General features: G+C 43.5%; 1 protein-coding gene across 3 annotated transcripts in view; it reads left to right on the forward strand.

The window, feature by feature from the left end:
• The window catches only part of PAPPA (pappalysin 1), a 253,779-nt gene that overhangs the window by 231,618 nt on the left and 8,036 nt on the right, over nucleotides 1-14,125 (forward strand). For all 3 annotated transcript variants that reach the window (XR_008475800.2, XR_008475799.2, XM_002743252.6), the window contains exon 21: nucleotides 3,191-3,289. Coding sequence is in view for 1 of the 3 variants with exons in the window: in XM_002743252.6 (XP_002743298.3) it covers nucleotides 3,191-3,289 (99 nt within the window). In the remaining 2 variants the exon portion in view is untranslated. The remainder of the gene's footprint in view (nucleotides 1-3,190; nucleotides 3,290-14,125) is intronic.

The following is a 14,125-nucleotide window of genomic DNA, read 5'->3' on the forward strand; positions in this document are numbered from 1 at the left end:
CTGGGAATATATTGGTCTTAGTCCAGTGAAAATAGTAACTATGCTCTCCTTGAGTCATCTATGGTATCTTCTTGCCAGTCATCCATCCATCCATCCATCCATCCATCCATCCATCCATCCATCCATTCATCCATCCATCTACCCATCCATCCATTGTTTTACTAAATAAACATTTATGGAATCTATATTTGCACAAATGCCAGACATTTTGCTAGGAATCTAGAATACAAAAATGGATGATGCTCACACAGTATAGTGAAATAGATATACAATTAATGAGAAAATTCTAAAATACTGAAGAGCTATCACCAAATCAAATACAAGAAGCTATGGCAGCACAGAGCATCCTGAGGCTATGAGGGATGGCATTTTGGAGAGGTAACATTTGAGCTAGATCATGAAGGATGGTTTGTTTGTCTGGATGCATTACTAGTAGAAGTAGCAACATGAGATACACCAAAGATGGGAGAAATCTCCAGGTAGCAGAGTTTTTCTCATGTTATTCCCTATCTCTAGAAATTTTCTCTTCTCCAACCCCATCTAATTAACTCCTATTCATCTTTATGATCTCAGCTGAAGCACCATTTCCTCAGGGACACCTTCGCTGAGCTCCCTGTCCAGATCAAATCTTTCTACACTTGATAGCATCATGTACCTCTTCTCCATAGCTCTTATTGGAGTTAAAATGGATTAGTTAGATGTGTGATTATGTGATTAAAATCTGTCTCTTCACTGGAGTATAAGGTCTGGAGGGGTAGGAACTATATGTGTTATTGATTCACCATTGCATCCCTTTCCTTAGCAAAATGTGTGACACATAGGAGGAATTAAATACATAGGATTGAATAAAGATAAATGGATGGATGGATAGGGAGATGAAAGGGTATGGTTGCAGGAAAGAACATGTCAGATAGAGTAGGTAGTGATGGGACTGGAGAATTTTTTCAGGGCCCAAATAGAAAAATATCACCTTCATTTAATTTTTCTCTTTTTCCCTAGCTACTTCTTTACCAAGCCAGTTCGTTTTATCCGAAGGAAGGGACAATTAGTCTCCATCATTAGTCTGTTCATTTATTACATAAAAAAGAACATAGCCCATAGGCAGACCTCCTGAGGCAGGAAGGAAAAGAAAGGGTTTATCCTGTACCCCACTGCTCTAATGTGAATGTGAAGTGTTCGTTCTGGTGGTCACACAGCAGAGTTCCACCTGAACCCACAGCCAGTGGCATGCACACTCACACACCTGAGCTCAGGTCTTCCTTGCTCTTAGAGCTCTGTCTAGCTGTGATCTTTTTAGACTCGAATAGTGGAGTGAAGAAATGAAATCTGACATCATGAGTTTCGGGTGCAAAGGTTCTGTGAGTGAGAATTTGAAACAGAGATGCAAAAGCCAGGAATGCCACATGGGATGCAGCTCGGTTCTCTCTGGAGCAGTGAGGATGGGAAGGGGAGACTACTGCATCACAGATGCTGTGCTTAGATGCAAAATTCTTAATCAAATGACACCTCTTTCCCAGGAATGAGTCGCTGAGCTTTAGAGACCCCAACCATCACTTTAATCAGAGTGGTTTCACTTTTATCCGCTTTCTCTATGGAAAGGTCACACAATAGTGCATTTGATGGTGAGGAGAGGAGTAGGTTCACTGTTTTGAGAAATCAATGAGCCAATCTAACCTCTTTATTTCATTAGTGGGAATCCTGAGGCCTAGAGGAGATAAAGCCACTTAACCAAAACCGCTAAGTAACCACCCCCTTGGCTGAGGTTGGGAGGACTAGAACCCAGGTTTTCTCAATACCTGCCAACTGCCCTTGCCACTATGCTGGTACAATTACATTCCACTTCAGAAATGTTACTAAGGGCCACAGTTGAGTGCAGCCTTAAACGAGGTGATTGGGAGACAAAGACAAACTAGACATTGCCCATGTCCATGAAGAGCTCACAGTCTTGCACCAGCAACAGAAACAGAAACAGACCACAGAATACAATGTGAGGATGAGGAAATACAAGTTACTGGGGAATCCAAGAGACTTCTGGACTTTCCCCTAAAAAGGCTCTGGGTTCAGATAAATAATGGCTTGACTCTGTTATCGTTTCTTCATCTTTGGAGTGTCCCAGGGGTGGAAAAACACATAAAAGAAATAAATCAGTATATGCTGGAACAGCCAAGAGTGATGAAGTAAAAAACCACAGAGCTGGGCCGGGTACAGTGGCTCACGCCTGTAATCCCAGCACTTTGGGAGGCCCTGGCGGGCGGATGGCCTGAACTCAGGAGTTCAAGACCAGCCTGGGCAATACAGTGAAACCCCGTGTCTACTAAAATACAAAAAATCAGCCGGGTGTGGTGGCAGGCATCTATGGTCCCAGCTACTCGGGAGGCTGAGGCAGGAGAATTGCTTGAACCCAGGAGGCAGAGGTTGCAGTGAGCCAAGATCACACCACTGCACTCCAGCCTGGGTGACAGAGCCAGACTCCATCACAAACAAACAAAAACACAGAGCCAACTTAGATTTAAATCATCTACTCTGTGCCAGTGTGATTTTGGGCAAGTCCTTGTCTTTGAGTCTCAGCGTCTTCATCTGTAGAGTGAGAACAATAATACCTACCTCACTTATTGTTTAGAGAGCAAAAGAAGAAAACAAACATGTAAAATGTGTGACATCAAATACATCTGCCCTTCTCGTGAGAGGGAGTCCACCATCACACACAGACCATGGTGCCAAATTTCTATGAGTTCTTATGTTTGATCTTAATGCCTCTTGGGCAGTCTACATTCAGCTTCCTAACATATTTGCATCTATTTTATTATAAATTATGTTTTTAATTAATACTGCTGAAAATAGTGATAGAAGGAGGCTCACATTTTCTGGTCATTTCTTTGAGTAAAATGAGCCCTCTTTCAAGAAGACGTAAGCCATCTATTTTGTGGTTTTGCATCCCCAAGCCCACAAGAGTATGCCTCTCAGCATAATCTTACTCTACTTGGAAAAAACTGGAATAGATAAGAAAGAGTCTTTACAAATGGTAGAGGTGGTAGCTTATCCAGGGGCATGCTGGGGAGGTGAAGTCTGGTGGGACTTCTGGGGAGGGCCGTGAAAAGATGACAGACACCCAAAGGGCTGCAGATGCCAGCTCACACTCACTCTAGGATGCTAACAAGGCCTCATTTCCTGCTTCTCTCTCCCTTTCCAGCCCTTCATGGGAGACAATTACTGTGATGCCATCAACAACCGAGCCTTCTGCAAGTATGACGGCGGGGATTGCTGCACCTCCACAGTGAAGACCAAAAAGGTAGGACAGTGTGCACCCCTCAGCAGCTGCCTCCTGCCCACATCTCCAGCTTGCGGGGCCAGGATCACCCCTGCGTGCTGGACAACCCATTGTCCTAACTAAGCCAGTGCTGCCCACAAGCTTTATCATCTTTCTCTCTTTTTTTTTCCTATTCTTTTGGTCACTAGTTGAGCTAGTATCATGTGCTGGACCCTGGCTGATTTTTGCAGATATGGTTCTCAAAGCTTAGAATCAGATATGGAAGCAGATAAACTGCAGAGCAAGAGGCATCTGCACTGAAACTTTAGGGATAAGAGGAAGGGGTGAGGAGGGAGGAGGTGGTCAAAAGAATGGTGTCTGGGGCAAGAGACCGGCGTGTGAAATCCCAGAGAGAACACATGTTTTTTGGGGGTAGGGCTGAAATCTAGGAGAGAGAAAATAGGACGTTCCTAATGAGGTCATTTACAGTGTTTGAGCATTTTATTCTCTATCTATCTTATTTGTCATACCTGTAGAATTAGGGAAAGATGGTCATGGCTATGATTCTCTTTCCTTATGTCAGGACACACCCAGGAGTGATTTAAGTGTTTATAGTAAAAGAAAAACATTCAACTAGATACACATTAACACCTCACAGAAAAGTGGCCACCTCCATTTTTCTCCTGACTACAGCTGAGATCAGAGCGTGGGGCCCCAGCCAAGAGTTGGGAGGGAGGTGGTAACCCAGCCAGCCCGGGCTGAGAAGTGTTCTTGTGATGAATGAGTTAATGGAAAACTATTTCTATTTTTATATTCATCTGCAATCTGAGTTGAAAGATCATTTCATCTGCGTCGTTTTAAAGAAGGGAGAATTGAGTATCTGAGACAGGAAAAGCAAAGAATCACAGTCAGTCATGGCTAAAGAGCCCTCTATGACTATCTTGGCCCAAATGTTTCATTTTATTAATATACAGGGGCACTGAGGCCCATAAAAGAGGAATGAATGTGTCCCAGGTGACAGAGTGAGTGACAGAAAGAGTGAAGCTCCTGGATTCTAATCCAAGTCCCTTTATGACTTGGTTTCTTCAAGAAAGATGCTCTGACCCAAAATACAGAAACGAATGGGACAAGACCCAAGGAACACACTCTAATTGGATGGCTGTTACCGAATCGTTTGGTTGAGGAATAAAAATTCTGGGATTGTTCACGATCCATCAGTCTTATGTGGGCAACAGTTTTTAACATGCCTACCATTCTTTGGTTTCGGTTTGGTTTTGATTTCTGATAGGACACTGAAGGTGTATAATTTTTGCTTAAGTAGGCGAAAATAAAATTCATTAACAGAAAATTAATTATAATTATGAAATAATGCATATTGGAACGTTCAGAAAGAAGAAAACAAAAGAATTCACTTATTATCTTAAAACCCAAAGAAAAACCACTGCTTTTTATTTTGGTGTATTTTTTTCTGTGTATTTTGTTAAGTGTTACGGTATTTTTGTCTATGTATCACTGCCTCTCCAGCTTGTGATCTTGTCACCAGCTACTTGGGAGGTTGAAGCGGGTGAATCACTGGAGCTCAGAGAGGTCGAGGCTGCAATGAGCTGTGATTGTACCACTGTACTTCAGCCCGGCAACAGGGTGAGACCCTGTCTCAAAATTAAAAAAAAAAAGAAAAAAAATCTGATAGTAGTATTACCTTCTCAGCTGTAGTTTTTGCTTCATTTTGTTTATTATATGGTTGTGATGTGTGATAATTTATACAACCATTTACTTCAACTTTTATTTTTAACTTTTGGATTATTTCTTTTTTCTTATAATTTTAACTAATGGTGCTCATGAACTTCTTTGTACATAAAATACTTTTACAGCTCTAATTATTTCTTTATATTTGATTCTTAGAAATGAAATGCCAAGGGAAGGGTGTAAGCATATTTAGGACTCTTGACACCTGTTTCCAAATGAATATAGTGAACAATCATACCTATTTTCTTCCACTGGAGTCAGCCACCTTTGAACGTGAATGGACAATGAAGTTTGTGTTTGAAATGGCGGTTTGTATAGAATTATGGCACCATCTGACACCAATAGTTGGAGAAAGAGCAGCTCTGTTTAAAATAATTTTCCTACCTATTGCAACTTAGGTACTAAAACATAAATATGAAGCTGATTTTTCAAGAGAGAACTTTCCAAAATGGATTCCTCTCTCTACAGAGAGCATTGTCAGAACATGAAGTCATGAGCTTGAGGTTCAGGTCCAGATGCCAAATTATTATAGTAACTTTACCATGTACATCGATTTGAACGCCAAGCCACCATTTTGGCTCTCTGGTCCGGTATCGAGTTCCACTGCAGCACTTTCAGACTCCCAGGCCCAGAGATAAGCACAGACTCTTCACTAAGGAACCCTAAAACCAGTTTTTTGCGAGTTCTGAATGCATTTCATACTCTTTTTTTCCCCTTGTCTACACACATTATAAAATGTATTTTGGGCTTCTTGTATTAAGAATTCCTCTTCTTTCACTTTAAATTCTTGTTTCCTCTTGTTGACTGAGGCTGCAGAATGCAGATGGTCAAGCTGCCTTCATCCAATGAGGTGAGTGTCCATTGATGATCTCTGGTCAGCGCCAGACCAGTTTGTGGACCAACAGTATGTCTGCCCTTGTGAAACTTGTAGTCTATTAGGGGAGCCAGTTATTAAACAGGGAGCCACACAACTATTGCATTTAATTACTTTTGTGGAAGAGGCAATGATGAGAGAGTGTGAGATTTTATGGAGAACAGCATGAAGGTCTGAGGAAGCTTCTCTGAGGAAGGGACATTTACGTGAAGATCTGAAGAGGGAACAGGAGTTTTTTTAGTGAAAGTGAATAGTAGATGGGGGTAGAGGGGAAAGAGCTCTTAAAACTGTATATGAAGAACATATTCGAGAGATTAAGGGCCTCCAAATAGCAGATAGGGCTTTGCCATCATTCTTTCAGTTGCTGGCAGGTGTTTGAGGCTTTTCAGATGCAAGATTCCTAGAAGTCTGACTTCTGGAAAAGAAAAATGTCTCAAATTAAAGTCATACTTCCTGGAATTTAGATTTCCCAGTTTGACTTTTAAGGAAACTCCACCTTCTTGAAACTTTTCTCTTTCTTGGACTTCCCCAACTACTCCTGCAGTAGACTGGTTTAGAGGTGGCGAGAGATGTGTTATTTAACACAAGACTTCCCTAAGTGAGCTACTGCGTATTTCAGACACTCTGCCAGATACTTGGCCTCTGTTTTCCTCTTTAATCCTCATGTCAATACAGAGAGGTCACTATTCTTATCCCCATCACACAGGTGAACCAGTCTGGGCTTAGAGTACATATGGGACTTGCCCAGGCTCACTTGGCAAATGAGTGGGGAAGCCCAAGTTTGAACCCAGTTCTGTCTGACTCACAAGACCTGTTCTTTCTCCTACATGGGGCTGAGTTTCAGAAGAAGAAAGCATGTGGGGTGCCTGTGTCCTTGGCACACCTCGGCATGGTCCTCCCAGTTCTGATTGGAGATATTTTACCATGAGCCCAGACTGCCAGGGAACCTTGTGTATGGGACCCCTCCCTTGGCAAAAAAGGAGAGCAGCTTTTCTCAGCAGCAGAGATGGAGTGGGGGAAGATAAGTCTCCAGCCTTGCCATGATCCCTGACATCTCCAGCAGCCCAGACAGGAGTTTCCCCTGGGCATCCACAGGGCAGAAGAAAGTTCTGGTTTGTTTCCAGTTCCACTGCAGGAAGCCTCTCAGAGGAGAGAGGCTACTTTCCTCTCATGCCTCTGCCCTTGCCTACTGGACCTGTTTATTTACCACTTGTCCCCTCAGTCCCAGTCCCATATGGTGAGACCTTCCCTTCCCTTATGCACCCAGGCTACTCGTCAGAGAAACTCACCCTTGGGGCAGATATGCTTCAAGCACTTTCATAAATTACAGGAATTCAGTTAACTGAGCACTTACTTTTGCTGGGCTGTGGCTAGTGTCTCTGTGAATGTTATCTCAGACTCCAGGATAAAGCCAAGTAGAATGTTGAGGTTGTGGGAAGTCGAATCATTTTTACAAGGTGACAGAGCTGTATTTGGGATGTAGGATTTCCTAACTCAGAACAAATTGTAATAGCTAAGAGTTATTGCTTGACGTGTCATTTCATTTTCATCACCACAATAATCCTGTTGTAGATTTTTTTTTATTTGAGATGAAGCCTCACTCTGTCACCCAGTCTGGAGTGGCTCACTTCAGCCTTGACCTCCTAATAAGTTCAAACGATCTTTCCACCTCAGCCTTCCAAATAGCTGGGACTACAGGCACACACCACCGCACCATGCTAATTTTTGTATTTTTCATAGAGAGAGGGGTCTCCCTATATTGCCCAGACTGGTCTTGAACTCCTGTGCTCAGGTGATCCTCCACCCTCAGCATCCCAAAATGCTGGGATTACAGATGTGAGCCACCATGGCTGGCCCAAGGTGTTATCTTTTTAATCCTCATTCTGTAGATGATGAAACTGAGGCTTAGAAGGGTTAAGTTCACACAGCTAGCAAGTGGTACAGCTAAGATGCAAACCTAGAGAATTTAGGCCACACAGAACCTGCCTTTAACCCCTTGGAACATCCTTTTGCAGTGGGCTTGTGTCTTGCCCAAGCTTCTTGTGTCTTGTGTCTTGCCCCTTGCAGGTGACCTTCTTGCTTCATAGACCTCTTGGAATGGAGTTCTTGCCATGAACTCCAGGCCCAGTGTTAAGTACTTAGCATCTTCTACCAGTCTTTCTTCTTGCCAGTTTCCACCTAAATTTCTTCCTGGTTCCCAGGGCTAGGGCCTCTGTGATGCCTTGGCCCAGCATGATGGCTGTCTGCTCCCTTCATTCTCCCTCCCTTATTTGTCTGTATAGACACCAGCTGTTCCCCACATCCGCCTTATGGAGTGACCTGGGCCTGGCTGGCAGACGAGAGCAAGACAGTGCAGGAAACTCTGTCTGACAGGGGTGTCCAATTTCCCACCCAGACACCTGCCTGCAGTGTGAGGCAGACAGGAAGGGGCAGGACTCAGCCTTTCAGGATGTCAGTTTATTATTTTCCTGTTGGAACCTTGAGGAGCCTCAAATACAAAGCAGATTTCCAGAATGGTTGCTCCAAGGGTTTCCCTTCATGACAAAAAAAAATCAGTTTATAATTGGAATCATTCTAAGTAAGCATGTGTTGGGGTGTGAGGGAGAAAAGGGAAACAACCTTAAAATATTCAACATACCAAAGCTTTCTAAGGTGTGGTGGCCTGGAACACTAGCTGTGGTCATGTTTCAGAGGGCTGCTAAGAGACTGATTCTTATAGACATCTGGGGAATTGGGGTGACTTAGCTCTGTGACCCTGGGTAGGCCAGACCCACCTTGGGTTTTTATGTCTTGATATTTGAATTAGATTCCTGTCTAAGAACTCAACATATAAAGGCTTTCTAAAAATGTGCCTAAGGACATGGCTTCTTGGATGAGGTGGTCATTGAGCAGGAAGTTCAAGGCTAGTTAAGACTGAGACCTGCAAAGAATAAGAGGAGGTTAATCCCAGAAGCATATCTCAGCACAGGATGGTGCATCCAATTCATGCAACTGTGTGTAGGGCTACCATATTTGCTAAATAACAGATTTGCTAAATCTTAAACCCTACCTATATGAGAACATGGTTCTTAAGAAAGGACATTATACCCAATGTGTAGCACATTGGTCTAAGAAGGCTAGTGATTCTATAAGATATGGAAAAATAATCAAATCATCATATGGAAGGCAGTCTTCTTAGCAGAGTAGGTGATAACCTATATTGACAAAGGGCTGGGTATTGGATAGCTGACTTGGGAATGTACATCAATGTCTCTTCTTGACCCAGAAGCCAGAATAGCCTTTTTAAATCAAGTCAAATCATATCATACCTCTATGCAAAGACATGCAGTTCCTTCCCATTTTACTTTGGATTGAAAACCAAAGATTTCCCAATGGCCTACAAAGACCTACAAGCCCTTGGGAAAATGTGGGTGCTTTGCCCACTCACCCACATTGCTTCTCTGACTTTTCCCCTTTCCCATGGTCTCTGCCTTGCCTTATTCACCTCTCCTCTGGACTCCTTGCTGTCCTTAGCTCAGCTCAGGCATCCTTCTACTTTACAGCCTTTGTCACTATGGCAATTTCTTTGGCTGAGGACCCTCTTCTATTCATCTTCATGACTCACTCTTTCACCTCTTTCAAGTCTTTGCTCAAGTGTCATGTTCTCAATGAGTCCAGCCCTGTTCACTCATCCCACCTCACCCCTGGCATTCCAACACTCATTTGCTTTGCCTTCTGTTTTTCTTTCCCTTACTTCCCTAATACTTATCACTCTGGCACACACCATTAAATATATTTATTATTTATGATCAGATGACCCCACCCCTCTTGATGCTAGAATACAGAATTCAAGAGGATAAGAATGCACTTCTCATTTGTTTATGGATATATTCCAATTTTCAGTGTACCTCACTGTTTTCTGTCCAATAGTAGGTACTCAACACCCACAAATAAATACTTTTTGAATGAGTGAATTTAGGGTACTACCTGCTGTGTGGTAGAAACTGTGCTAGGCAGTGAGCAAGAACCTGGTCCCAGCTACACTGAATTCATGGCTTAAGTAGCCAGACATTTAGAGTATAGCAAGCACTCATGGAGACACAGCAAGTAAGGAGGTCAGCAAAGTTTCCTAGAGATGGAAACACCAAAGGCAATACATGAAAAGTCCAGAAGATATTACCCAGAGGTAAGGGAGGACCGGAGATAGGAGTGGGAGGGAAAAGGGTATCTCTGGCCAAAGGAACAGTCTGTGCAAAGGCCCAGACATTAGGGAAAGTGTTAGGAAATTATAATTCCCTTAATATGCCCAGAGCATGGTGCAAGGGGAAAAAGGTATAAAAGATGAGCCTAGATGAATAAGCAAGGCTTTATCACCCAAGCCAGGGAATTTGAACTTTATCCAGAGGCCAGTGAGGGTATTCAGGAGGATTTGAAGCACTGAGCCAGTCTAGGGAATCCCAGAAGGCCTTTTGGAAGGAGCAGATGTGCTTAACTTGGAGGATTAGTAAGAGACAACACACAGATGGCTAAGCAGACTAGAATAACTCTTCCATGTTCAAAAATTACTGGCTTCTGGAATGTTATTATTACCCCGTCCCCCACTTTGGAATGCAGCCCTGTCTTTTTCCTTAAGGATGAAGTAGACACTCATTTTAGCTTGGTTCTATGATGGAATCCAGCCATTCTATCCCCAAAACTTACCATCATTATTATCAACATGATTACCACCACCTCACTATCAAAACCATCACCACCATCACCACTATCATGATTTATTGAGCCCATATTTTATGCAATGCATTATGTTAAGTGACTTACTTGCATTTCATACTTTACCCAACATCCTTCTGTGTGGTAGGACTGTTAGTACCTCCTTTTTACAGACAGAGAAACTGAAGCCCAGAAAAAAAAGTAACTTGCCTGATGCATACACCAAAGTCAGCAACAGAGAAAGGACTCAAACACTCCTTTTTCTCATCTAGGCCAGTGCTTCCCTACAGTTTACCATATTTTTTCCACTTTGTCCTCCATTTATCCACATGACCACTTTATCTCCATTTAAATAAGCTTCTGTATTCATTAACTGTCTCATGTTTTATGCCAGGTACTGTATCCACCCTACCTTTAAGAAACATACAGGGGCATCATCCTTGGCATCATGCCTTTATCTGCTTGGTCTCATTAAATCTTTCCATCAGCACTATGAAGACCCTGAGACTCAACCAGGTGAAGTGATCTGCCAGTGACCTGGCTCCCAAAGCCAGCAGGAGACAGTCAAAGCTCTCTGACCATCAGCACAGCACGACTCTTGTCCCCTACCAGTACCCCCAGCATGCTCTGCTAGTTACCTCCCTGTTGAGTCTGAGTCAGAATCCAGCCCCTGCATGTCTTTCAGCCCTAGACAGGATCTGCAGCCAGGGCCTTGTGGTACAGTTGCCTGAGCTGCATTCCTGAGCCATTCATATTCACAGATGGAGGTGTTAGCCTCCGCAGCTCACCCAGAGGGAGAACCATTGTGCCTGAGCACCGTCTATAGCCCTGAGGAAAAAAGTAGAGAATCCTGGCCCTTAGACATGGACCTGGCTTGCTAACAGAATCCCAGAGTGGGTGGCCAAGCCATTTATGGGACAGCCTAGCCACATGGTGCTGAGAATCCCCAAATGTAAACTGGCCACCATGGTGTTCGTGCTGTGGGTGGTAGGTTTTCTTGGGAGGCCGCCTCGGGGAGAAGGTGGGGGAGCTGCCTGGGGAGTCAGGGAATCTGGCAGTTGGGCTCAGAGGTCTGATTTTATCAAGATGTGATTCTTCTCTCCATGCCTCAGTTTCTTTGTCTGTGAAGAATGGACTCTGACTCCTGTTCTGCCCTCCTCCTGGGGCATGGTACTAAGGAGTGCCTGGCCACCTACTAGCCCAGTGACTCACCTCTTTGAATCTTAGTTTCCTTTAAGATGTAAAACGGGGAAAGTTAGAATAGTTACCTTCTCAGCATTGCTGGGAAGACTGAGTGAGATAATAATGCACATTGAGTTTAGCTCAGTGCCAGGCATATAATAAGGATAAAGGTTATTGGTGATTAAAAAGATAAAGCAGCAGGCAGCCTTTTCAGGTTGTGAAGAAAACTCCTTCCTTTTACTCTCACTTGCTGAAAAGCTCTCAGGTGTTTGAAGTGGGGTTTGGAATCTGGCATCATCAACTCACTGACTGGTACTGATGCCTGGGACAAGTTAGTTTTTCTTTAGACACTCTGAAGCCTCTATTTTCTCATCTGCAAGATGGGTAGCTAATAACGATAGTCTCACAATGTGGTACAGAGTCAGAGAGCTAGCATATAGAAATTGTCTGGCATGGGAAAGTCCTTTGGAGTCACTAGTGTGTGTACAATGGTATTCACCGCTTGAACCTGCATGAACAAGTGTCCCCAAGTCCTTTCCAGGTTAGACCTAGGAATACCTAGAAATCTCCACCCTTTTCTTCTCAGCTTTATATCCGTGATTAGTGAGGAAGCTTGTAACAGAGGAGGCTTTGAACGGGCAGTTCACAAAGAGGCAAGAGGAAGGAAGAAAACACCATGTATCTCCTCTGCATTGGGCACTCTGAGAGCTGGACTGGATATGACATGACTTCATTGACTCCTCACCAGAGCTCTGTGAGGTCTTGATAAAGACTCTTGTCTTACTGATGGGGAGACTGAAGTACATATGGTGCTATGGACTTGCTGAGAGTTACAGAGTTTCTATGTAAAGTCTGCAACCTACTACATACAAGCATGTAGTGGAGACAAGGAGGCTCTGGGTCAACCTCCTGAGACCAGTCCTTCTAGACTTTGTCATATTCTGATTGAGTTTCCTTCAGTGTTACTTGGGAAGTGCTGAAACTGCCCAGACTGGCCTGGGGAGGGAAGAAAAAGGTGGTACCACCCCAGCATAGCCAGAGTGCCGAGACCAGCCTGAGAAGCTAACTGGCTAACTGGTGACAAGGCCTTGCCAGCCAGCACTTTTGGAGAAGTTGATGGAACTGTGGAGGGCAGAAAGGGGAACACTGAAGACAGGGTTTCTGAAGAAAGTCTACGTTTCAAGCTCCTTTCTGGCCAGGTCTTTGCCTTCTACCTTTCTCAGTCTGAGAAAGATTTTCAGCCAGATGGGAGGTTGGAAGCTGTGAAGATCAACTCTTATTATAAGTAGGGAAGCTGAAGCTCAGAGAAGGGAAGTAATTTGTCTAAAGTCACCCAGCAACTGACTGCAAGAGTGGAGGCTCCCTGACTTGTATTCTGCCTGCATATTCGTGCATTCATTTGTTCACTCATTCATGGGTCATTGAATGCCTATTTTGTGGTATATAAAGACTCAGTTCAACAACAGTCATGGTCCCTGCCCAGAGTGAGCTGACATCAAAGTGAAGAAGGGATTTGGTGTAAGAAGGGTGTAAAAATAAGATGTTGTGATATAGTATGAAGACAATGGTGCTATTTGGTTGGTGCAGAAGTAATTGCTGTTTTTGCTATTTCAATGGCAAAAATCTGTTATTTTTGCACCAATCTAATATCTTTGGTCACACTACTGAGGGAGGTAGTGATGCTTGAGAAAAGACCTGGACAATGAAAAAGAGCTGGCCTGGGAAGATCAGTCAGAGTGGAGGAACATTAGTGGCTAAAGACACAAAAGCAGGAAAACAGAGTAGATGAGGAACCGATAAATAAGCTACTGAGAGTGAGGGGAAGAAGGCAGCAGAACTATGTAAGATCTGAGAATTATGTAGAAATCAGAACACACAAGGCCTTGAACTTGTGGTAAGGAGTTTAGATTTTATTCCAAGACATGGGAGGTTTTGAATATTTGCCTTGCATTAGGTGCAGCAGAAAGCACAAACAATAAAGCAGACACTAAACCGTCCCTAATGGGTGTTTGAGCTCAATGGGAAAGTGTTACAGAGAGAATTTTAGAGAAGACATTAGAGGTAACCAGATCATGCTAATGGTAGGAGATGGGGCTGGATAAAGTGTGGGGGGAGTTAAGGACAAGGAGATTGTTCACGTGTGGAAGGTGGGAGAGAGGAGATGGGACAATAGGCAGGAACAATGGTGAAATATGAGTGAGTAAGAAATTTGACTCAGCATATAGGTGTTCAGAACTGAGCATCTCAAAGGTGTTAGGCCAGGCACTGGGGCTTTTACACATTTCTTCTTGATAATCACAAAAAATGCCATATGAAATTGGTATTTTAAAAAATCCTCCTTTCGTAGATGTAGAAACTAAGGTCATGACAGTGGAGGGGTTTTCCCA

The sequence above is a fragment of the Callithrix jacchus genome, chromosome 1, assembly GCF_049354715.1.
Source record: "Callithrix jacchus isolate 240 chromosome 1, calJac240_pri, whole genome shotgun sequence".
In the NCBI taxonomy this organism is placed as follows: Eukaryota; Metazoa; Chordata; class Mammalia; order Primates; family Cebidae; genus Callithrix; species Callithrix jacchus.